The sequence below is a fragment of the Lynx rufus genome, unplaced genomic scaffold (genome assembly GCF_022079265.1).
Source record: "Lynx rufus isolate CCGP_SWC_20201006 ecotype Redwood Valley unplaced genomic scaffold, mLynRuf1.p SCAF_2, whole genome shotgun sequence".
In the NCBI taxonomy this organism is placed as follows: domain Eukaryota; kingdom Metazoa; phylum Chordata; class Mammalia; order Carnivora; family Felidae; genus Lynx; species Lynx rufus.
The window spans coordinates 158074188-158100599 of NW_025814834.1; the positions used below are offsets into that span (position 1 = coordinate 158074188).

General features: G+C 43.5%; 1 protein-coding gene across 2 annotated transcripts in view; it reads right to left on the reverse strand.

Moving 5' to 3' along the window:
* Window positions 1-352: 352 nt before the first annotated feature.
* Window positions 353-26412, reverse strand: part of ST6GALNAC5 (ST6 N-acetylgalactosaminide alpha-2,6-sialyltransferase 5) — a 170060-nt gene continuing 144000 nt past the window's right edge. The window contains exons 3-5 of one of the 2 annotated variants that reach the window (XM_047085354.1): window positions 18538-18947; window positions 12922-13029; window positions 353-584 (exon numbers count right to left, since the gene is read on the reverse strand). In XM_047085354.1, the coding sequence (XP_046941310.1) occupies window positions 353-584; window positions 12922-13029; window positions 18538-18947 (750 nt within the window). Of the gene's footprint in view, window positions 585-12921; window positions 13030-18537; window positions 18948-26412 lie in introns of those variants that run through there. The other variant, XM_047085356.1, reaches the window with a different exon arrangement.

The window sequence follows — 26412 nt, forward strand, 5'->3', positions numbered from 1 at the left end:
GAATACAACTAACATTGTTGAGTTGCTTGTGTTTCAGTTTTGAAGGCAATACTTAAGAGATCCAGAATGATTTTTAGCCATGGCAGCATCATTGAAATGAGTGGTTAGCTCCTAAGGTAACCCCTTTTGAAAGGGATGATACTCATTAGGACATATTAATTCTGGAATTTCTCCTTACAAACCAACTGCACTGCTTGGTAGTCATGCCTCAGAGGCATCTGTACATGTTGCTTCTGGAGGAGTTTCCTGCTCGCAGTTTTGTCCCTCTTTTGTGTCTAGTGGCTCAGAAAGTTCAGTGGCCTGGTGTCTGATACAGTACGTACTTCAGATTTCGGTCTGGCACACTCATTCCTCAGAACACAGGTTTATTCTCAGGATGATTTATAGCAAGCGATTCTGGTTTCCAGTTTGGTTGAAAGAAGTGAATGTTGAATGTCCGTGCCCAGTTCTTAAAGACGCGTTTCTCTGTGATAAAGCGGTGATGACTACCCTTCCGTCCTCGCTCGTGGGAGAGGTACATTGTACATTCATCAGGTCCAAAAGGTTCGTAATAGTGATAAGGTACTGAAGGGTGATTGGGGTCCCTGTAGGAGGAAAATGAGATAGCTGAACAGAGGGGAAAAAATTCCTTTGGCTGATTAAGCTGATAAGCACAACTCATATTTCCAAGTTAAATAAATTTCAATGAATAGTTTTTCTGAGATGTACACAGTAAGCAAGTGGAGAGGTTTTGGGGTTGTGAAATAAATGTGCTGACCGTCGTTATCAAACAGAGAGAGTAAAAGTATACCATAGGACCTTCAGGTTTTGGGTATTAAAAATTATTTTAATGTTTATTTATTTTTGAGAGAGGGAGAACACAAGCAGGGGAAGGCAGAGAGAGCAGGAGACACAGAATCTGAAGCAGGCTCCAGGCTCTGAGCTGTCAGCACAGAGCCCAACAGGGGGCTCAAACCCATTAACTGTGAGATCATGGCCTGAGCTGAAGTCGGATGCTTAACCGAGTGAGCCACCCAGGTACCCCCAGGTTTTGGGGATTTAGAAATTACGTATTACTAAAAGTTCCTACTTCTACTCTTGCCCTGTAAAGTCTATATAGCATAAGCAGCTATTTACAAAACAAAAACACATCACATCACCTTCCCCATTCCACCCCTGCTAAATCCTCCAGAGGCTTCTAATTATCCTAAAAGCATAGCTTATAGGGTGTTAAGTGAGTTGGTTCTTCCCCAGAGTCTTCTCCTAACCCAGCCTTGCCCACTATGCTCCAGCCATACTGGTCTTTCTGGTCGTCAAGTTGGTCAACCTCAACCTTGAGGCCTTTGAATTTGAGAGTAGTCACATGGTGGTCACGTGCTCCTACCAGTTCACTCCTTCTTACCATTGGGCATCTACTTAAATGTATCCCCTGCAGAGAGGCATTACCTGACACCTGCCCCTTTGCTCCCTTTCAGTGAGATTGACTGTAAGCATTAATCACTCTCCAGAATTGCTGTTGTTTATACTTGTTTATTGTCTGTTCATGATGGCAGGCCTTTGTCTTGTTCCTAGTAGGTGCTCAATAAATAACTTTTGAATTTCTGGTGTTGAAAGACATGTATATGGAGTTAGCGGCTAAACAGCAAACCTCTAAAGACAACTTCTCCTCCAACATGGAAAGTTGATGATCCTAGTTTGAAAGACAGCAAGCACGATGCCACAACTTTCCTCTTGTTTCTCTAGGTAGACGATGGACTCAAATCCAGAAATTCTAAATCCTTAATCCTTGCATTGAAAAAATGCCCAATATTTTTTCTGTGTCTCTATCCCTATTTCGCTCCAAATGAGAAACACTGGCTCATTTCCTCAAGGCAGTGGGCAAAGGATGAACATGTGGGGGTGGTTGGGTGCCCTGTTGTAGGTTACTAACACATCTAACCCCCAAAGAGCCCTGACCTCAGACTGGTTTCCATTCTAGTCTAGTCCACTCTACCTCTGCAGTCTTGAAGTCTAGATGATAAAATTAGTCAAGATATCCCAGCAGGGTAAACCTTTCTATCTTGAGCTACATTCACCAATTGGCTTTGTTGCAGAGCTTAGTGTTTCTCTTAAAAGGCCCAGGCAAACCACATTTCCATGCCTGGAGCCTTGGGGTCCCCACTCCAGTAACTCGGACTCTACTCTAACTTTGTTTCCCAGAGGTGTTCATCCTGCTAGACACCTATTTGTTTTCTTCAGAGGAGATCAATACACAAATAGCTTCTAGAGTAGCAACTTTACTGAGGTCAGGGATCGAAGTCTTTTATCAAGAGGGGTGTCAAGTTCGTGGCTCTGACAACAATAAACCTTTTGAGCTGCCTCTCCTCTGAGGTTAAAGTTCTTCCAGGAAGTGAGATTTATTTTTGTCATGCAGTGTTTAAACGTTCCTCATCCTGGGTTGGATGCTATTCTGAATTAATGCTCTGCATCTCTATCATGCTCATCTCGAAGTATCTCTGCATTCTATAGTGAAACATCAGGTCCAAGCCTGTTTAGTTAATATAGATTTCCCTTATAAACTTACTACAGAAGCCCCTTAAAATTTAGTAGAAAGTATTTTCAGTCCAGAAAATACACTCTAGGAAGAATTCAAGTTGGAACTGACCACCACGAAGAAAAGAATAAACAACAAAAGCCAGAAATTTGTCAGACAAATGTCCTCAGATTCGTATGGCATAATATGAGGAACCACACCAAATTCACTCTGCCATGGCATACTTTGGGTTAAGCTTTTATTCTGAAATAAATCAGGTTTTAAACCTGATTTATCTACACTTTGAACATATTACTGGCATCAATCTGATTAAAGAAACAATTAGGTTTCCAAAAATATGAGATTGAGTTGGCGTCTAAAAATACAGAGAAATTGGAAACCAGCTAAAGGATGCTATATGGGGATCAATTTCCTTATTCAGGAAGACCATCTCTTTGAATGAAAACTTATCTGGCTCCATATTGATCACCGAAAGGGAGAATTAAGTTTACACATTTAGTTATTATGATTTCAAAAGCGTCCACATAAGTGAGGGTTGTTTCCACACTTTAGAAACTCTGTCCAAATGGCAGAGGAGTGCTTTGTGGGCCTTGAGAAGGCAGAGCCAAAGCGACTGCAGGAACAGCCCTCCCGATTGAAAGCCTGCCATCAGCAGCAATCCGCTGTGCCATTCAGGAAGCCCTTTGCAGTGGAAGGTCTTAATTCCTTAGGTCTTCTCTCAAACCTGACTTTCTAAAGGCTGCCATAGCCTTTTCTTCCTCCACCTGACCCAAATGAAAACAGCAATAAATATCAGCAGAATTTCCACACCGGGAGGCTCCCATTGTAAAAGGGAGGATTCTGGCACCCAAGTTCCTGTTTTGGGGATGAAGGTGTGGGGGCGGCGGGAAGCAGTGCTGAGAAAATCACAGAGCCAGTTCCCCACGTGGCTGCAGCTTGTCAACAGCGCTCCAAGGACCACCTCAGGAATAAATCCTGCAAAATCATGTGCAGAAGGATTTTTGTTTCTTTACAGAGGAAGCAGAGGGGAGGGGAAGTGAAAGAACTAACATTGAGTGCACACAGGGAGCTTTAAAGAAATATCATTGCCTGTGTTCCACCTCCACAGGTTCTGGTTTAATTGATTTGGAGATGGTCCCAGGCATGGGAGTATTTTAAAAAGTGCCTTCAGTTTGAGTATCAAAATAAATAATTGTAGTACTGGATTATAAAACCCATAAAATAAAATAAATGTCCATGAGTCCATGATGATTTCAATAAATAACTGAATCTATAAATAAATGAGGAAGAAGAAACAGCGTTTCCTTACAGAAGATTTCCAATTAATAAATCTAGAGAGAATGAGGGAATAGAGAAATCACCACTCGAACAGCCCCATAATTGTTGCAGGCAAGGTGCTCAGATGAATGAAACATTAGTGGGGAAAAAAGATGAAGAGAAATAGGTTATTTGCATGAAGTATCTCCCCCAAGATATTTATTAATGACAAAGGGAAAGATAATAACTTCACAGTGAGTAAACCCAGCAGATGCCACCTCAGCCAAGTGATTAAGGTGAACATTGCCAGTAATAAGACATCTGATTCCTTCATGAAGATAGAAAGGAAAAAAAAAAAAAAGACCTTTGACATCATGTGCCTGTTGACATGGGACGCTGGGAAGGGCTTACTGCTCTCACTTACCCTCCCTGGGAATGCATACCCTCAATCCAATCATGAGAAAACATCACACAGATTCAAAGTGAGGGGCCTCCGACACTAATGTCCAGATTCTGTAAAGTCATGAAAGATAAGGAAAGGCTGAAAAACTGTCACAGATAAGGGGAGAGCGAGGAGACAGGATAACTAAATGCAAAGGGATCCATCCTGGAGGAGATCAAGGGCATCAGCAGGAAAACTCGTGAGATCTCAACAAGGTTCAGGTAAGAGTTTTGTATGGGTGTTAATTTCTTAGTATCGATAATAATGCAAAATGTTAACATTAGGGGAAGCTGGGCGAAGGGTATGCAAGAATTCTCTGTGCTATGACTGCAACTTTTTTGGTACATTTAAAACTTTTTCAGAACAAAAAATTTAAAAAACAGTAACGTTAAAAAGTGCCTTAGGAGATTATAATAGGCAGCTAGGTTGAAGATGGGTGATTTAGTTAAGTACCTCCTAGGCTTTGGTGCTTCACTTACATTATCTCTTTCACTTCTTCATCAGGCAAGTAAGTAAGTAAGTATAAGGTAAGTATCACTGCTCCATTTGCTGAGTGAGCCTCTGGCACACAGGTGGTGTGCAGTGCCTGGCTTTAAGCACACAGCCTCACTCGTAGGCCATGCGAGAAGCTAGATATGACCATTTCAGCCCAAACCAGAGTGCATAGCACTTCATGTGATTTAATTCTCACAGCGCCCCTGGGAGAGAGGTACTGTTATTTCCCCCGTTTTACAGATGACAGAACTCATGCATAGAAAAACTGAAGACTTGGGGGCGCCTGGGTGGCGCAGTCGGTTAAGCGTCCGACTTCAGCCAGGTCACGATCTCGCGGTCCGTGAGTTCGAGCCCCGCGTCAGGCTCTGGGCTGATGGCTCAGAGCCTGGAGCCTGTTTCCGATTCTGTGTCTCCCTCTCTCTCTGCCCCTCCCTCGTTCATGCTCTGTCTCTCTCTGTCCCAAAAATAAAATAAAAAATAAAATAAAAAAAAACGTTGAAAAAAAAAAAAGAAAAACTGAAGACTTTCAGGGCTCAGATTTGGACCAAAGCTGTACTCCTAAGGGTGAGGCTCTGTATTTTGGAAAAACTTCTGCTCCATCGGGTGGATGTCCGTACCAAGGGCACCCCAGGTTCCTATTGGAACATGGTTTGGAACAACTCTGTCCTGGCTGCATTCTCCCAGCACCTCCCAGCCTTGGGCTCATTTACAATCATGTTCACTAATATTAATGGTAACAGGAGTTTGTAATGTCCCATTTCTGAATCTTCTAAAGCTAAGCTGTACAACTGGAGGAAACCTTATACCGTATTAGCAGGCATGGAAAAATACTTTCATTTCTGGGCATGATCTGGATCAACCGTGATCTGTTGGTTTGGGCTGAGCTATCTACAAGGCTACAAGTGACCCAAGGAGAGAACGGTGGCTTTGCCTCTCTCTAGAGCTCTCAGACACTCTCTAAACACACTTCTATGCTTGGCATGGTACCTGGCATACAGTAGATAGTTAGGAAATGCTTGAGGAATAGAGCCGAATCAACAGCTGTCAAGGGTCCAGGGTGTTCTGAAACTGGCTCGCACTGGGGGCCTTTAGGGACACTATGTAGCATTCAGAAGAAAATGTTCCTAGAGCAGGACTTCCTATACATCTGCTTCATCCCTATGAGACCTGCTGAGTCACCTTTACTGTGTTGCCTCAATTTCTTGTCCTTACAGCCTCTTTTGGAAGGAAAACATCTGCACACCTTGGAAGCCAGTGGAATAATACTGGTGAATCTGGAACACAGAGAGCACTGAGAGCCTGCAGCTGTCTGTGCTTCACAGGGCAAAGAGCCAAAGTGAGTCATCTGAACCCCCCACTCACTCCCAACCCAGGCACCTCAGGGGGTGCTATAACATATCTTATTAGATCAGTGGACCCATAGGAGAAGAGAGTAATGAAAATACCCCATGACTGCTAAGAGTTGGTCAAATTATGGCAAAGACGGAAGAAGGAAATCATGGCAAAGATAAGCATCTAAGAAAAAATACAAAAATATATCTGAAGTCTACTTCATAAAATGTGAACCTCTCAGGCGCATTACCATTCCACACCTGTCCTCTGTAAGCATCTGATTCAACACGGTGGACTGTCGCCAACTAGGAACTTTCCCTGTTACACTGGCAGCTTTATGAATGTTCACTAGCTAATAATTCTAGCAGAATCAACTCTCTGATATTCACGATACCTTTGAGATGTCCTTCACATTATGGATGAGATATTAATTTAGTTCCATGACAGTGATCACTCTGAGTCATTACTCTGCTAATTAATACTCAAGAAATGATGGGTGACAGAGAGTTATAAACTTGGTAATGTGTTAAGTATGACCAGAAATAAGATTATTAGGTAAAATTTAAATGCTTGGCCCATTATTATCGCAAATAATTTACAGTAGAAAATGAGATTAAAAATACTCACCATAACTTAGTTTGGAAGGCAATGATAACAAGATTTTTTTCATTGCAATTTATAGTTCATCCAGAGAGAATGGATTTGGCTTCCTATATGGATATGGCATGACTTAAGGGTCTACTGTCCATATAATAATATATTTTGAGACTGTCTCTGGTGCAGCATGACATTAATTTTCCCCAGCTTTCAGAATACTTGATGAGCCTGGAGTCAGTGATAGAGGCAGGATGGACACTAATTGCCTGATGCCCAAGTCCCTCTGTGAAGGCCCAGCACTGGCTCTGGCACAGAATGAAAACAGGTGGCCACCACTGACTTCCCAAGACCCTTGAAATCTGAATTTGCCATTTGCTAATTATACTTTTCATTCACCGGGCACTTTCAGTATTGGGATCAATATAAAATCAGTTTCTTAAACACTGCCAAGGAAAGGAAGGTTTTCCTCTATTTGTTGAATCAATCAATACTGAATGCATACTATGTGCCAGACACAATAACAATGTGGGGAGGCACGACCCCTCCTCTTGGAAGAGACTACGGGCAAATAAAGGATATGGACAAATGCATCCGTGAGGTGGGACAGGGGAGGGGTGACGGAGAGCCCAGTGGGGGCCCAGGTAGGGTCTGCCTCAGGAGGTGAGGGAAAGCCTGGAGGAGATCCTGCTGCATGTGAAACAGTGGAGTGGGGCCCTGGACACCTGCATTCAAATCCTAGCTCTGTCACTTACCAGCTCCATGACTGGGCAAGTGTTTTCAGTCTTTAAGCTGCACATGTGAAATCACGATAATAATAATGTTTATCTCATGGGATTATCATTATCAATGAAATAGTGCATGTATTCATACTAAGCGCAGGGCCGGCACATGGTATGTCCAGGAAAATATCAGTCATTAATATTATTGTAAAGAGCCAGCAGCAATCAGCCAGATTAAGAAGGCGGGGATGGAAATTCCAAACTGAGGGCAAAAGGCCCTCCGTTGTCTGCAGGGTGAGTTCCTTTAGAAGTTTTCAGTATGGCAAAAAGAAGTCTGAGTGAGGCAAGAAGATGAGACTGAAGCAGATGCAGAAGCCAGGTCCTGACAGGCTGTGTGCTAGGCTAAGAATGTGAACTCTGCTCTAAAAGCTTTGGGGAGCTGCTGAGGGGTGTAACTGACAGAGTCAGACGTGGCTTATCCAGCCACAGTGGTGTCTGGAGAGGAAAGAGAAAGGCTGGAGTTGGGGAAAGCAGCCAGGGGGCTACTGTAGCACCAAACTAAGGAGGAAAAGTTTGCCTGCTAGTCAGATGACTTTTACCAGTGTTAGATTCTACAAGGTTTTAAGTAATGTGTCTGTCATCTGCCATTTATATGTCCATTTATATGTCTATTCCTTCCATTTTGTGGTTTTAAATATGAATGTAGGGTTATCATTCTTCCTGAGGAGTCCATATGCTTAATAGTTTAGGGGCTACTAGAAGTTTTCTTGCCAATGAATGACTCCTGGAAGTAAATCAGGCCCTTTGGGTGGGAGGGATAGGGAGGCCAGACCTCCAGGAGAGCTGGATGGAAAATGGCAGCTTTAGGCACGTACAGGCGAACTTACGCTCCCTTATCTTGGGAATCAGTCACTCATGGATTGCTTAGTTGTTTGCTCCCCCAGAGTACACTTTATTTCCCTACTCCCTCGCACTCTGTCCCCTCCTTCACTCCATGCACATAGTGGCTGACATTCCCTGTGGGTCACTGCCACCTTAGGCTGACAGAAATGACTGCAGAAGTAGCCTTATGTTTGGTCTCTCTGTGCCTTGGTTTCCCTGGCAATAAGGGGCAATGATTAGATTCTTCTGAAAAGTGTGTGACAGTTTGATTTAGATTGGAAAGCAGCATGATTGTATCTTAGACCAGAGGTTGTCAAAGTTCTTACTTGCCACACAACCCTTTGTTATACAAGAGCCCTTATGATAGAAGTGGGTCTGCTCTTAATGGAGTGGGGACAGGTGTGCCCAATATTCTTTCTGTCTTGGCTCCTTGCCCCTGGTCTACCTGATAGGGTCGGAGGGATGCAAGGACCCAGAGGTGGATGTTTGAATAAAGCCCTGTGGGTCAGATGCTACTGACAGGCAGACAGTGAGTATTTTCCCCCACAGTCATCTTGTGAACCTCTGTCCCTTTTGACTGAATTGTGTCCAAGTGACAGTCAGGAGACTGAAGGCAGAGACCCTGTCCTTTCCATCTCAGATCATGTCCTCGGTACCCAACACGAGTCAGTTGAGTGAATGGAAGTTTCTGTGATTAGTTTTAGCAAATAACTCCTTTTGAGGATGTTAGTTGTGTCTTAAAGGCTAAAAAGGTTAATTTACCAAAAATAAGCAGTTGGCTCTCTTTTTGCTTGCTGAAATCTGACCCCATGTACCTAACTCTTCATTCCAGTGAGAAACTGGGCACTTTAAGGAAGCAATAGAATGGGTAGGTACAGGGCACCTGGGTGGCTCAGTTGATTAAGCGTCCAACTTCTGCTTAGGTCATGATCTCACAGTTCGTGGGTTCAAGCCCCATGTCAGGCTCTGTGCTCTGAGCCTGGAGCCTGCTTTGGATTCTGTGTCTCCCTCTCTCTGCCCCTTCCCCATTTGTGCTTGCTCTCTCTCTCTCTCTTTCTCCCTCTGCCCCTCCCCTGCTTGCACGCTTTCAAAAATAAATAAATGTTAAAAACATTTTTGAAAAAAATTAAAAAAAAAAAAAAGAATGGGTAGGTACACTAGAGCAGCCTCATGTGTTGACATACTGTAGGAGCTGGAGGCCACGTGAAGCCAATTCCCAATGATGTAGAAAAGTGGGATCCAGTTCATACAGGAGGTCATATATGTTCTTCCTTTTCTAGCAACCAGGCTCTCCTCACCAACTGGGCACTATCTGCTAGACATCTCCTTAAAATGTGCTGCTGGACATCCACGCTTGCAGATTAGTGAGTCCTTTCACCTGGTAAATGTACATGTAAATGTGTGCTTAATAAACACCAGGGGTGTGCCAAACCTTCCTCATCTATTATCTTGTGGCATTATCATATAAACCCTTAAGGTAAGTATGGCTGTCTTCACCATCTTACAGATACAGAAGCTAAGGCTTCAGGGATAGTCATTAAGTAACTTGCCCAAGATCATTAAGGTCAATAAGGTCAAATAACTTTCTCAAAGTCCCATAGCTTCTGAGGAGCAGAAACGGTTATTTTTTCACCCATGCAAATACCCTTTTACAAGAGCACTAAGGAGAGAGTAGGGGACAGGGCTATTCATTCTCTTGATATTTACAACACATCTGCTATAGGCTAGGAAGGTAAACACATGTGGGACTGTGCACCAGGGCTCAAATAGTGAACCGAATACACAAAAATCTCTGCCTTCGGAGAGTTTATATTCTGGCGGACTCACCAGCCTGAGTTCTGCCACCTCACAGAACTGTCCCTACCATTTCTGGACCCTGGGATATCTGACCTCCATAAGTCCTAGAGCTCATGACACATGAACCCTGCTTGGCCCATATAGTTCTCAACTTCCTTCAAAACAAAAACAAAAAGGGGAAATGGTTAGATGAGCAGCTGGACTGACTTACAAGTTGCTTTTTCATTCTCTGGTGGTAGATACTGTTTGCAAAAGTGATTTGACTCCCAGTGGCTGTGTTGGGTTCATTACATTTTTGTGTGGATACGGGGCGCCTGGGTGGCGCAGTCGGTTAAACGTCCGACTTCAGCCAGGTCACGATCTCGCGGTCTGTGAGTTCGAGCCCCGCGTCAGGCTCTGGGCTGATGGCTCAGAACCTGGAGCCTGTTTCGGATTCTGTGTCTCCCTCTCTCTCTCTGCCCCTCCCCCGTTCATGCTCTGTCTCTCTCTGTCCCAAAAATAAATAAACGTTGAAAAAAAAAAATTTAAAAGAAACATTTTTGTGTGGATACGGCTTACTGTAAGTTTCTAGAAGGCAAGAGCTGTGTTTTATTCTTTGAATTCCCCCAAAATTCTTAGTACCTTTTGGGGCAACTCTCAAGGACTTTGGATAACATTAATAATTATTTTATATATCTTACAATATAGTATTAATATATTAGTAATATTCATAACCTTAATAGTCTTTCCTGAGCACTGTATGCTGGGCACTGTGTCAGACATTCTACATCCATGACCTCATTCAACCTTCACCATGACCTGCTTGCTTTTAATACCATTTTCTTATTACCATCTTGCAGATGAGGGAAGCAAGGCTCAAGGTGACCCCGTTTCGAACTGGGTGGTTCAGCTAACATGTCCTGGAAGCAAAGATTAAAGGAATGTGGGAGTCAGTCTGTGCTGCCCCGGCTCTTCCCTGCTTAGCTATCCTAACAGGAATTCTCACTGAGCAGGACACTCCCTGCAGCCCAACCATCTCTGCCACACGACACCCAGCTTCTCCACTTACTCTGACAGGACACCGTGTACAGGGTACAGGGATTCTCCTGAAGAGTTGTTGGAGGTAGCATTTTGTGAAAGCAACTGTGGAACCTTTGGGATGGTGGCTGGGGAACAGAAAGCCAGAGCCGATGGCAACAGATGGTGCACCAACAGTATCTTCACTCCCTTCCCTTGTTAGCGGCATCCCATAAGCTGTCCCCCTCCTATGATCATGCAGTCATGATGAACTAGCTCTGAGTAAGAGAAATGGCAGGTTAACTTGCCTTTCATTTGTTTTCTATAATAAATGGAATATTTCCTTGAATGCTCTAAGTCATTAACATTTCAATTTATTCATGCTCTTTCTCTCTGGAGTCCTAATGGCAATATTCCATAATTATATCTGCCATACAGCTATCAACTTTGACGGCTCTTTGCATGCCCATAAGCACTGTTCTCACTGCCTTTGTTAGCCTGTTGGGTTGAGGAGGTTGGGCTTTTTTTTTTTTACACTATCTTACCTACTTTTTGCACATGGATTGCTAAACAGGGAAACAAGGCTATGGGTTCAGTAATGAGGAATCGGATGGGGATCCAAGATAACTTGCCATGTATAGGTGCTGGTCCAAGCACTTCATGTGTATTAACTTATTTAATCTACCTACAACACCATGGCCGACTCTATTAGTATCATCATGTCCACTTCTAATGAGGAGGAAACTGAGACACAGAGAGATTGAACAACCAGCTCAAGCTCACACTCGGTTAGTAAGTAGCCAGGTTGAGTCCTGAACCTTGCCTTCTGACTCCAGAGTGCACACCCTTCCTTGCCACATCAGGCCATCCACGGGGACGAGTGAGTCTGGGCAAATATCAAAGGCCTATTCTGTATAACCTTCTAATCTTTCTCTCATATGTAAACTAGTACTGCTGCTGTGTTGGGTCTTTGGGCTCAAGAGGGTGGGAGAAAAGTTGCAAAGTGGAAAAACAGCATGATTAAGTACTCACATCCTTGCATCCAACGTCCAAATTGCAGATTTTGTGTAAAGGCCCATGGCCTTCGAGAAGGTGTTAGGTTTAAAACACATGAAGATATAAGCAAGCGTGAATTTTAAGGAACGAGTTTAAAATGCCCTCACCCCAGATTTTGCCATGTGAAGATCAGGTTGCAGGTCACCAGGTATTCCTGGAGAGCAGAATGCTTTCTGAAGGTACCCACATTGCTACTTTAAATTACAGTGAATTTTCAACTGGGCTTCCACAAATCAGGCCCTGAGTATTTCTCAGTGCATCTGTTAGTACACACCAAACTCTGGCTGGGCATGTGGGAACCTAAGGTAGCAACAAAGATGTGTGTATGTTCCCTTTAAAGTGGTACACCAAAGTAATTCTATCTGTGCTTTTGGCCTTAGAAGCACAAATCAAGGCTACTGATGTGAAGAGGAAAAGAGACTCAGAGCAGTATTTTAATTTTAGAAAACAGGCCTTGCCGTTGAAGAAATTGCCCTCCTTAATTCATTAAAAATTACCACATTCTTTCAAAATGAGAATAAAACTAATATTTCTTAATGCTTGCTCATCATTAATATTATGCCAATTGTTGCATTACTTTTGGTTAATAAATATTCAGAGGATAAAAGAAGCCCACAAGATGGATTAATTCTCCAGCAGTACAAACAAAAACTTTCAATATTTTATATCACATAATTAAATGCTGTTTGTTGTTTCTAGAACCAGAACTTGGGACATGTTAATTAATTGCTTCAAGAAGACAGTTAGACATGTTTCATGGTTGATATTTGGAATCAGATATTTATAAATCCTGCAACAACACTGCTGATGAATTACACTTGCAGAATAAATCCTACCTGCAGAAGTCTGGGGGCACCATGCCATAAACATTGATCCTGTCACAGAGCTCCAGTGCAATTGTCATTGTGAACCAGCCAGTGCTGAGCCAAGTGTTTGAGATCTTCCTGGAAGGAACAACAATTAAGTCTGCAAGCTGGTAAAGTAATCATTATAACCATTACCATCTTAAATCCTTTCTGGAGCAAGGCTGATGATTAACACACCCTCTCTCTCTCTCTATCCATTTGGCAAATAGCTGACACTTTATCTGATAGAAATCTCTTACCAACAGCATCATACTCCATGGTAGAGTGATAAATGATATGCATGTTCCACCATGGTGGATTATGACACTAAAGGATGCTCAAGCAACTTCTTCATCATCAAAGATGATGATCAGTGTTTCAGTGTTTAAGTGCACACGACCACAACTCAATTTCTTGTAAGATGACAATCCCCATGTGTCAACTCTGTCTTTATTAACTACAATACTTGACTAATTGGAAATATTCCTTATTCCCCAAGCAGGCCTAAATAATGAAGAGCTTATTAAATATGTATAAACACATAGATGTATCTATCTATTGATTGATACCTACTGATCGATCAAACAATCTTAGGTAAAAGCTTGCCTTCAATTAGACTAATTAACATTGACATCTTGACTGAATGTCTTTCCATAGGAAGAGTATATTCATTTGGGAAGGGGCTAATTACCAGAGGAAAAGGACTGCAGGAATGCTTATGCTTAATTGAGCATTTGCTTTATTTTACCTCAGAACATTCAGATCCCTCTGAAAGTTTTTTCTTAAAAGACCGAACTGACAAAACTTAAGGAATGAATCTTGGTGTTCCTAAATTCATTCATTTGCCCATTCAAACATATGTACTGAGCTCTAGCCACGTGCCAAGCCTAAGGATAACTGTGGAGACATAACATCAAGGTCTAATTTGACCCTGTGAGAATGACTCGGTCTACCATGCTATGCTGCTGTGGATATTAATTTCAATTCTTAGGGGGTTACTGCTTTTGCTTTTTTTTTTTCCAGTGCTTATGGCATGCCTCATTAGCCAGTTTCAAACACCTTATCCCCAAGGTCAGACTGTCTGACTTTGCCCGGCCATAGCACCATATGTGATGTGAATAACAGAGTTGCTGAAAAGCTTTTCTACTTGCGCTGTGTAGCATTCCTCTTTGAGAAGGAAGACATTTGTTAATCAGTTTGCATTATTTCCATTTCACATATGGACCAAAAAAAAAAAAAAAAGGCATATTAAGGAGTCCTTTGTTTTGTCAAATACCTGACAGGAATGAGTGATATAGTCATTCCTGAGTTCATGGCTTCCCCTTTGTGGTTCTTAATCCCTTTGCTCATTTTAACTTTCCATTCCATTATATCCTGACCCAGGAATAGCCCAGGAAGTACATTTTAAAAGCTCCTAAAGATGGGAATACCATGAGTGTGAATGGCTGTTTTTATCACTGACCAGCTGAATGACCTGAAGCAGCTTACTGCTTATCTCTGAGCCCTGATTTCCCATCTATAGAGCAGGCCTGGGAAGCTCTATCTTCCTGGGCTATTCTGAGGACGAAATGAGAGAACACCATAAAAAGTATTTAGCGTGATGTGTTGATAGATAGATCGAGACACCTTCCTCCTCTCTTGGTTGCTAGATTGGAGCAAATGAAGCAAATAATTCAACCATTACTTTCAGTGTTTGTTTTTGTTTTTGTTCTGTTGTTAGCATCCCTGAAGAAACTGATATCCTTGTAATACTCTGCTATTGGCTCTGGTGTAGGATCCACCATCAGTCATCAGGGCAGTGAGTACAAAACTGTGAAGCCTCCAGCCTAGATAGGAATTAACAATCCTTTTCCTTTGCACCAGTCTTCCAGGACTGAAGGAGGCAGGGCAGAGCAAAGGTAGTCCCTGGGGAAGGGAGAGAGGAAGGAGAAGGAAAAGAAAGTCCCTTGCCTCAAGTGAGATTCACCCTTGTAGCTGTGACAGTGCAACGGTCAGTTTCCTAGACTCACACTGGGTCAGTGAATAACTGGGAGCTTGTGAAGGCCAGGAAGAGACGGAGTCCCTACGTTTTTAGAGTCGTCAGAAACACCAAGAGGGCTCTCCCAGGGGCAGAAACTCCCTGTAATTTTGGCTTTCTTTTGTGGGCTAGAGTAGAGACCATAAGCCACAGCCAGAAATACTAGAAGAGGTGGCTCTACAGAAAAAGGTTTCATGGGGAAAAGGGGGGAGAATACAAAGTGAGGGATGAAAGAAACTAAAGCGAAGAGTTCTTTAAAGTACCACTTAAAATCCCCAGACTTCTTAAATCCTAGCCTTTTGGGATCACGTGCTCTAGAAATGCAACTGCTCTGTGCTGTCTTTCTAAAATGATTTGAACTCTTTTTCCAACAAAGGAATATCTACTGTTTTTACACTTAATCAGCTATAATGAAGGAATATGAAGAGCTGTCATGTGCTTATTAGGGAAAATTATCAGATATTCTTTTATATGATGAAGTAACACACTGAGCTGATAATTCTATAGTGCGCACTAAATTACAATTAAAGGCCTTTCTGCTCCACCAGAATCTCATTTATAATCTCTATGGAAATATTCTTCCTGCAGTTATTTCATTTATGCTTCCTTTATCTAATTACTATAATATTGGTTCTGAATCATATTTTCCTAATGTACCCTTATTCAATTATAAAGTTATTTTCAAGTACAGTTACTTTCTAATATCAAAGAATACCACTTGCCCATCTATGCCATTTGTCATGCTTTTTAATTGCAGATTGTTCCTGAGCCCATTTTTCCCTCCACTTTTAAGTAGGGTGAAACTTCTATAAATCAAAATCTATTGAATTATCCTATTTTTTTTTTTCAAAATAATAGCTTGGAATGAATGTCCTGATCATGAGATGTACAAAATTAGATATTCCACATTTTGTGTACCTTTAATACGTCCTACTGTTTTGCTGGGTTTCAAGAAAAGCTTACATGGAAGAAATACTCGTTGATCCCTAATGTTCTGTGTTTTGATTTTTGGAAAAATGTTTCTTCTGAAGGGTTATTTCTGACTTGGTTCTTTTAGCTGGGAGAGGCCAGGTTAACAATATGGATGCATGAGAATATCGAGTCAATACAATATTAGCCTCTTTAAGACAGTTTCCTAAAGGTAAGAGGCACAAAGATTCCAAAAGTGACAATGTAGTTTGGCACCCTGCAAGTCCTTATGTGTGATTCCCCTGAATAGGGATGGATGGACCCTTGTAGATGGATGTCTGCACATGAGAGGCCCAGTAGGTAACCGACATAGATTTGGTTTCCTCTACCAGCTGGGCTCACCAGGGAGACAGACCTACCGAACATAAAGTTTTTATGGCCAGAATTTAATAAACTTAAGTGAATGGGCTATGTCTCAGTGTAAGTTTATTTCCTAAAGACCTAAGTGACCAAAGGGTAGAATGACTGGTCTCCAAGTTATCAACTTAAAATAATCTCTTAAGAAGATCCAGAGCAATGTGTAATTAGCTTCAATAGCTTATACTGCAGCAGTTATACTGCATCAGTGTCTCAGGAATTCTCAAATTTAACAAACAACCATTAAACTAAAAAGAGGAGAAGTGTTTTCTATTGAAGACTGTTTCTACTTATTTCAAATTTTCCAACAAGCAAAAATGAAACTGTAAATAACTCCTCTCATTCTTATTCCCGTATAAAATGCTCTGTTGGTTAAAGAACTCATTTAAATGAGTGACAGTCTTTCTTATTTGTGGCTTTTAAAGGGCAATAAATAACTGAACTTCATGAGAGCTTGTGATGATGACCAGGATCCCTTATGTGATCTAACCATGGAATCTCCTGAGCCTCTAGGGAAGGAGGCCATAGGGCCAGAAGACAGCTCCCCCTCTCCTCTGTCCCCCAGATGCCATGGCTGGACCAGCCCTCAAATGGTCACAAGGTTTCTAGGATTTAAAAAGAAAGGTCTTCCACACAAAGAATTTGGGGCAAAGCTCTGGTCTTTCTCTAAGGCCCTGTTCTCCAATAATGAGCTGCCCAACATAGCTTAACAATGAATTTAGTACTTTATATTCTTCATTTCATTTATCATGTCTCTTTACTTTTAAGAAATCAACTCAGCAACAGTTTTTGTAAGGGGGGGAGGTAAATTAAATATCTATTAATTATAAAATTACATATTTAAAACATTTTTAAATGTTTAGTTATTTTTGAGAGAGAGAGAAAGAGAGAGAGAGAGGAGAGGGAGAGAATGAGCTGGGAGGGGCAGAGAGAGAGGGAGACAGGATCTGAAGCAGGATCCAGGCTCCGAGCTGTCAGCACAGAGTCCAATGCAGGGCTCGAACCCACGAACCATGAGATCATGACCTGAGCTGAAGTCGGACGCTTAACCGACTGAGTCACCCAGGTGTCCCTAAAATTATATATTTTAAAATTAAGGAAAAAAAGAAACTTAATCATTAGACCAGTCCTATGAGGCCTAGCCACTATGCGCTTTTTGCATGTGAGGTCCCTGCAGAGTTAGATAACTTGTCCAAGGCCACACAACCACTGAAAGATAGAGTCAGAATTCTTGCCTAGAGATCTGTATTTGGACTACACTGCACCACACCTATTGATACCCAGCTGTCCTTTGCTTTTCACCTAGATTTGGCCAGCTCATGGCCCTTTATCTCAGTGTCGTCAAGGACTACTCCCCCCCAGAACCCTCCTGACTGCAGCCACAGGGAATATTGTGGAATTACTATCTAATTCCAGAACATTTTCATTACCTCAAAAAACCTCTACATGTGTATATTCATATGTACAAAACTGACATGGATAAGTGTTATTTCATTTAACAATATTTTTTCTTAATATGGGGGATGAATCTTGATATTGTCTTCTATTCCATTCCATTTCATTCCATCAATTCCATTACATTAAAAAAAAACAAACAAACACAGTGACTCACTACACTGATTTCATGTCCCATCATTTGAGCTGTAACTAACAGTAAGGAAAACTTTGCCCTGGACTATGGTCGGTCTCCCTGTCCTCCAGGTCACAGCACCATTTTCTTTACCTTGCATGACACTCAGCATGTGAGCCACTACTTGGTAAATATTTGTCCTCCCGGGAAAGCTTTAGGTTCCTGGAGAGCAGGGCCTAGATTTGTCTTGTTTCGACTATACCCCCAGTGCCTGGTGCAGTGGAGGAGTAGGTAGGTACTCAGTACCTGTCCGTGGACTGAATAAACGTTTGCCTCGAAAGGGAAAAATAAACCCATACTCTCCTTTTGGTTAGTGTTCACACAAGTGAAAGGAAATGCAATAAAACGTACGATCTTGCACTTATTACCAGTGTAAGCCAGCAGCTCTGTAGCCTGTTCCTCCAAAACAGGGACTTGGCCTTGAACTATCCACACAGTGTCTCAGTGCTTCATTCACTTTGCCTTACAAAGGCAGCCAGTCCCCAGGACCCTACAGAGGAGCTCTATCAATGGCATGAACAGCGGGGCCCCAACAAAAAGCCTCAGCAAAAGCTTGGCTTCCAGTGAATCAGCCAGCAACGGCATGTCCTCACCCTCCCCTGCGGCCCTCCACTCCCCACCCTGCGCCCTCTACCTGTCCTTGCCAGTCTCCTGCTTGAAGAGCTCATCAAACTGCAGCATCTTGTGGCGCGTGGTCATAAAGGCCTTCAGCCGCGGCAGCACGCGGCTCAGGAGCTGCAGGTTGTTGTAGACCTGGCCCTTGCCGTCGCGCCGCATGTAGCTGCTGGGGCCCCAGAAGATGAACACGGTGCCCTGGCTCACGTTGAGCAGGTCGTGGCGGTTGCGGAGGATCCTCTGGATGCTGGAGTGCGCGATGACCCTCAGGCTGGTTCGGTTGCCCACGTCGCGCCCGTAACCGCGCGTGGGGGCGTCGTTCATGCGGATGACGCACTCGGTCTGGTCGATCTGGGGGCCTTGGCGGCTGTGCAGCAGATGCCCCGAGCTGGTCACCAGGGCACAGTCCCTGCAGTGCATTTTCAGGGGCTGGAAGGCAGAGGGAGAAGGACACCATCAGCAGGCAGCCCTCACTTGGCACCACTAGGTCATTTCACCGCCTCAGAAGGCGGCCAGTCTTCCCTCTCCTCCCTCCCATGCCAGAATATACTTCTCCTGCTATTACCTCATCCACTCGTACATTCTCTCCCAAATTGGTGACAAGGAGCATTTGACAAGATGGAAAGAGGGCTTGCATTGACCTGTCAAACACTGGGCTCTGGGCTTAGCTGGCACCAAATAACCAAATCCCCATAACCCAGCAAGGTTGCTGTCACAGCCATCTTACAGATGGGAATACTTGGGCTTGGAGATGTTAAAAAATTTGCTCAAGGATGCATAACTAGGATGTAATGAAGTCATGCTTTCAAACCCAGGTCTTTCTGAATCCAAAGTTACCCCAAATTGAAATAAAGACGACACTACATTTTGCTATGACATTAGCTCTTAGCTCACATTATTGAAAGCTAAGCGTTTATCAATATTCTTGGATGCTGTACAAATATGCTTATCCTAAATAAACATCGCCCGAGAATCACATGGGGGAAACACATGCAAATTGTAATCCCTCAGATGCCATAATTTTGAAATGACAACTAGGATAGTTTCTCCCATTTTAAGGGGAGAGGGAGTGAAATTGAGTTGGTCCATCTTCAAAAGTGTAAAAAAAAACAAACAAAAAAAAGCCTCAAGTTCAGAGCCACAGACCTTGGGAGTCCCGGCTGTGTGGTGCCCAAGGACAACGCCAACGGCAATGCTCATTTCAACACCCTGAACCAACGATTTGCTTTCTGAACACCTATGTTCCCACAAATTAAACATTCCCCTGTTTATGTTTAATGAGAACTATCTCTTAGTTGCTGTTTGAACATAATGTAATTAGGACCTGAGGCCAAGGCCAGCAAGTGCACGAGAAAATTACAATCAAGAATGTTCTGAAGGAAAGTAGCATTGTTAGACTTGCCCCAGAGCCTCTGCCCTTCCTCCCAGTTAACTTTGAACAGGACATACTGGCTCCCTGCATAATCTCAGCAAGTTGGATCCAGTTTAGGGCTTATATTTACTTGGGGGGGGGGGCAGGGTTCCTGAGCCATAGCTCTGCCTTCAAAACCAGATGAGGGCACGTGAGGACAGCAGTCTTCCCTCACTGCATAGTGGCAGAAGGGGGTGCCTGGGTGGCTCAGTCAGTTAAGCATAGTGGCAGAGGGCACCAGTTTTGGGGGCTTATAGGATGGATCCAGCCTCGTCTCCACTACCTATTAGCTGTGGGACCTTGGTAAGCTACTGACCTCTGTAAATCTCAGGTTTCTCATCTCCAAATGAGGAAAATTAATGCCCCATTCTACCTTGGGAGAATTGAATACACATAGTATTAGACTGGGCCATTTGAAATTCCCAGTACCTGACCTATAAAAATAGCAATTGCAGGGAATTGAACATAGTCCCTACCATAGGACCTGGTACAGTGATCATTCAGTAATGACAGCTGTTATTGGGATTATCCGTCAGAGTGGAGTGCATTGTAGATACTCACTAAATCAGTACTGATCACTTTGGGTTGATAATTGACATATAAGCTTATGAAATGTAGATTCTCATCATTCATTTGACATCCAAGTATTGTTATTAGGTGACAGGCACTACGATGGGCAGTAAGAATGCAAATGGAAGGAAAAAGCAGAACCCCTAAAGTTTATACTTTAGTAAGGGACAGCAGGTCAGTAAAGGCTCACAATAAAGTATGACAGGATGAGAAGGGGGACTGTGTGAAAGTATTAGTAGAGGGGGCTATTTAGAGCACAGCAAGTCGGGGGACATGAAAGAAAGAGCACTTTTGCTAATGGTGATTAGATATCTCCATGTGCCAGGCACTGTTTTGAGCTTTTTATATAGTTGCATTAATTCTTCAAATAACCCCATAAGAAAGATATTATATTACCCCCCCCATTTTACTAATGAGAATATTGAGGGATAGAAAAGGAAGGAACTTGCTCAAGATCATCCAGTTAGAAAGTGGCAGAGCTGGAATTCAAACCCAGGAAATCAGACTGTAGAGCCCATGGGATTAACCATTGTGGTTAATGGCGTCGCAGTGCAGTAAATAGAATGAATAGAACAAATGCCCTGAGATGTTTTCTTAATTCATCGTCTTCTTCCTTTCCTCTCTCAACCCCAGAAGCTCAGTGTTGCTGTTTCTTAATCAGTTATTGCTTTAAGAGCTTTGGGCTGGGTGGATGCAGTAAAATGACAAAAGTCTCGTATCCAATACCTCCATCCCTTGGAGCTCTATTAACAGTGGACTCATCCATCTAGAGCCTTAAATTAATGAGGGTGAAATGTACTTAAGCCCAAATCTCCCTTTGAGGAAAAGCCGCATTATGTATAGAAAGTGGCCCCTATTCCCTTCAGGGAAACTCCTGGAACCTGGAACATGAGGCCCTTGTGAATCCCCTGAGGGGTTGAGGGGCAAGTTTGTGGGCCAAAGGATGGCAGAAATACTTAATTTTCCCTTTTCTTATTTTTCCTGCATATCCCATACATACAGGATGAAGAGGGAAGGTTAAAGGATCTATTCAACCATAGAGTTTCTATCATGTGTCAGGCATTGAACTTGGTGATATAGATAAAAAGACAGATAAAATCCTGTTTTTCCTCTCAAGGAAGCACACAATCTAAGCCAAGAGTGCCCCCAGATAAATAATTACAGGACTGTGGAGTAAGTGCTATAATAAAGTCAGGTACAAGGGGCCATGGGACCAAAGGCGAGAAAACATTTGAGCCTGTCCAGAAGAGCTAGAGAGGCAGGAAGACAGCCAGGAAAGGTCTGTGCAATGCAAACTAACAGAAGAGGTAACTTTAAAGAGCCAGTGGTTAGTCGCGTCACAAGACATGATAGCACAAGTGAAACCAAAAGCGTTCTTTGGATTTGGCGGCCTCAGCCAAAAAAAGTCTCAGTGGAACAGAGGCGGCAGAGCCTCATTTTGGTCAGTTGGGAGGAAGTAGAGGCGGATGCTTGGCCGCTGGGGGGCTGATGGAGGGTTACCTGAGGGGCAGGGCGGACTCTGACACTTGAGCTGACCATCCCACCCGGTTTGTTAGGGGTTGTTTGGGTTTCAGCATTGAAGGTCCTGCACCCTGGGAAAGTTCTACTCGTGGCGAAGCCCCCTAAAAAAAATTCCTACAAAACTGACAGGGGCATCTGCAAATATCACGTCACTGGGTGATGATTAGGGTCAGGAGACCCAGGATCTGAATTTTACAAGTCAGGTCCTTGACTTTCTCACCCGTGAGATAAAGAGATCAACCAGATACATGTGGCCACATGACATTCATTCGTTCATTCATTTGAAAGACATTTATGGAGCATTCAGTACACCCCCAAGGTGCTGTGTAAGTCAGTACATTTGTTTAATAAGGTCATTTTGTAGGATTTCATTCCATTGGACCCTATAGCCATGGGAACTTGCTTTTTGTCATCAGACTCACCTAGAATTACCATCTTGAAATTTCTAGTTTGATCATTGTGAGACATTGTGCTTCTTTTTACTGGGGAAAACATTCTGAAGAAAAGTCCCGGCATCTCTTTCCCCCATAATGAACTATTCTGCTGTGATTCTCAAAGCACAGGGTGGCTGACGGGTGAAACCTGGGTCTCCTATGGAGACTGAGGTGCCTTCTCTGTGTCTCTTAGGTGTGCATGCGGCCAGTGGAAGACCCTTTCAGGGAAGGCTATGGTTCCTGACTGTGCCATACTGATCCTCTGTGCTTCCTGGGCACCACCAGAACACACTGGGTCCAACCAGTCCAGAAATCCCTCCCTCATGCTTCCTGTCCATCTGCCTTAGCTCTGAGGTATTGATTACCTCGGGCAACAACACTCACTCTTCGAGTTGTGCAGGCGCACCAAACAATGCAAAAAAGATTGAAGTCTGAATTATGCCTTAAGTGTCTTTTGGTAAGTGGTGCCAATAAAATGACAATAGCTGTTCTAAACATAATGTTACATTTCCCGCAGCTGAGAAGAGCATGTACCAAAGGCTGAATCACTTCCAAAGGAGGAAATGAAGTCTGTTTTCTGCATTTGGAAGGACTGATGATGTCTTAGGAGGCAGGATGACTAGAAATTATACAAACTCCATGACCCTGTTTCTCAGGATGCATTACAGTCCTCCGAGAGAGCCATGCTCCCCCACATCTCAGTACGATTATAATCCTTAGTGTCTTAATGATATGGGTGGAAATATGCATGCCTTGGTGAGTTAAGATTCCTGAGGCAGTGTTCACATATTCTTCCCTTAAGCACTCAGATGCTGGGCTGATGAATCACTAAGCTGAGGACGGGAAGGTGAACTTGCAGCTTTGCTAGCGGCCTGGGAGATAAAACTCCATGGAGGACGCGAGTGGAGGCGGATTCCGGCAAACTCACTGGCTAGCAAGGCCTTCTCTCCGACTTCCTCCTCCTCACAGTATTTAGTATTTAGTCTCCCTGATTCTTGGGGACGTTTTCCTTAAAGCCCCATTTAGTGAGGTATACCATCCTATGGTAGGAAACATGGGCACCCTTATCAGGTTACTGCAATCTTGGTAATCTCTTTGCTTCCGGACACATAAGAGGCACTCAATATATACTGAATAAAAGGATGGATTGATAAATGAGTGAATGAGACCCAACAGCCTGTCTTGTCTGTTCTCTGAGAAAGCCAACCTCCTGGGACATAAAAAGAAGGCATAAGGGATGCCTGGGTGGCTCAGTTGGTTAAGCATCTGACTCTTGATTTCAGCTCAGGTCATGACCTCACAGTCATAAGATCGAGCCCCCACGTTGGGCTCTGCATTGGGCATGGAGCCTGCTTGGGATTCTCTCCCTCCTCTCTCTGACCCTCCCTATACATACATACATACGTAGGTACATACATACATAAAAATTAAAAATAAAAAAATAAAAAGAAGGCAGTGTGGTGCCCTGACCAAATATTTGCCTAAAGACCTCAGCCCTCTGTACTAATGCCATGGAGAGAAAAAGGGGGAGTATAATGTGGAAAGCTCTGTCTGGAGAGAAGGAAGCTATGGCCATTTGCCTCAGGACAGCCTCTTTGTCCAGGGAGCTATAATGGCCAGAGCTAAGGGCGCTGCCTGGAATTAATGGCTGGCTAGGAAAAAGGCCCAGGACACAGTGAGGGCCATTAAGCCCAGCCAGTTATTAATCCCCAGTAAGAGCTTGATGCCAAGGTCATTAGAGCTGTTGTGAAGTAAAAAATGCCCAGGAAAATCTACAGCGCATGGAGGCCACTGGTGCTCAGAGCTGCAACCTCGTTAGGGCCCGAGCATGTGGCGGGCCTGTCGGAGGCGGGAAGGCTGGCTCTCTGGAGGGAGTGTCCACCGTGCACATACCTGGAGCTTACCGTTTTTTTTTTGCCATCACTCTTGCTCCTTGCTAGTGTGTAAGCGTTTGTCATCGTCCCAGTACCTAGGACTGGTGTCTACAACTTAGTAGGGACTCAGGAATGTTTTAGAATATTTTAGAAGGTGTGAATGGGTCTCTCCTTTCACCCACTCCCCAGCAACCCCCCGCCAAACCAGAGACTAGGGGAGCATGACAGCTTGCATCACAACTTCCTCCTTTGGGCTCAAGCGGCAGGAGCAATCCCTGCTTGAGAAAGCACGCTCGGGGAATCAAGGTCTGATTTCTGTCACAGCCCAGAGAGCAAGAGCAGAAGGAATTCTCCCTGTGACCCAGCTGATGCCTCCTGAGCCTTTCTTAAGAGAATAGACCAGGCCAAGTCAAATTAAACTTGACACCTAAAACGCTCAGTGATGTCCTTGCAAACATTTGCAGCATGGCAATCTCAGGTTTCACTTTTTAAAATTCTGATTTATTTGGCAGAGGGAAAGGTACCTCAGAGCATAATGTCCATTAGCTCAGTAATGAGACCGGTCTTGCTCTGGGAGCTGCTTGTTGGTCTGGAGCAAACATAAGATATATTAAATGGCTTCAGGTGTTTCAAGAATCTCTGCACTTTTCAATCTGATGTTTTCCTGTAATTACTGGGCTTTTATTAGCTGTCAATCTCGGTTCAGCCTGACATGGGTATAAGCCACTCTGATTATTTAATGTGATTCCCTAGAAAAATGTTACTCTTTCAAGCTGCTCCTCTCTCTCAATGACAAGCCCACCCACCAGCTTTCACTGCCAACCTTCAACACCACCTTTCCTGTTTTTCGTCTACTGGCTGCCTTAGGATGGAAGAACTCCATGGGCAGGAGGCAGTACTGAGCAGTATTTAAACTATAGCCTTTGGGGCGCCTGGGTGGCTCAATCATTTGAGTGTCTGACTTTGGCTCAGGTCATGATCTCAGTTTGTGGGTTCAAGCCCTGCTTTGGGCTCTGTGCTGACAGCTCAGAGCCTGGAGCCTGCTTCAGATTCTGTGTCTCCCTCTCTCTCTGCCCCTCCCCTGCTCATTCTCTCTCTCTCAAGAATAAACATTAAACAAATTAAAAAATAAAATAAAATATGGCTTTTGGAGTCACTGACTTGAATCTGCTTCTTCTACTTCTTAGATGGATAATTTTAGGTGAAGTGGCTTAGATTTTCTGAGTCCCTGTTTTCTCATCTGTAATATGAATATAGTAAAGCCAATCTCAAAGAGAGGGTTTGGCATCTCAGTTGATGGCACACCTTCCACCCAGTTGCTCAACACAAAATTGAAATCTCATTCCTTTTTTAAAAATTTTTTTATTTCTTTCCTTTTTATAAAAAATTTATTTAGTTTGAGAGAGGGGGGAGGGAAGGGCAGAGGGAGAGAGAGAGAGAGGGAGAGAGAATCCCAAGCAGGCTCCATGCTGTCAGCACAAGGCCCAGTGCGGTGCTTGATCCCACAAACTGTGGGATCGTGACCTGAGCCGACATCAAGAGTCGGATGCTCAACTGGCTGAGCCACCCAGGCGCCCTGCAAAGCTCACTCTTGATACCCGTCTCTCCATCTGCTACAACTCTTCCAGCCCTGTTGGGTCTATCCTCCTACATGTATCCCAAACTTACCACTTCTTGCAGAATAGCATCACTGGCAGAAATCTCAGAGATCGTCTAGGCTGATAATTTTCAGGGTGTGGTTCCCAGACCAGTAGGGACAACAAAGTCTAGACTCACTGAATCAGATGCTCTGAGGTGGGATCCAGCAATCTGTGTTTTAGCAAGTCCTCCAAGTGATTTCTGATGCATCCTCAAGATTGAGAACCCCTGGACCAGGCCTGTATCCTCATTTTACAGAGGAAGAAACTGAAACTCAAGAGGTTATGTGATTTGTTCAATGTCACACCCTAAAAGCAGCACCTGGGATGAACTCCAGGTTTCCTCACTCCTGAAAATCTAAGAAAATCCACTTATGTCCATAGACTGTTCAAAGCCACTGGGGACTCACTGAAAAGGAACCATGGATTAGTAGTACACTGAAGCTG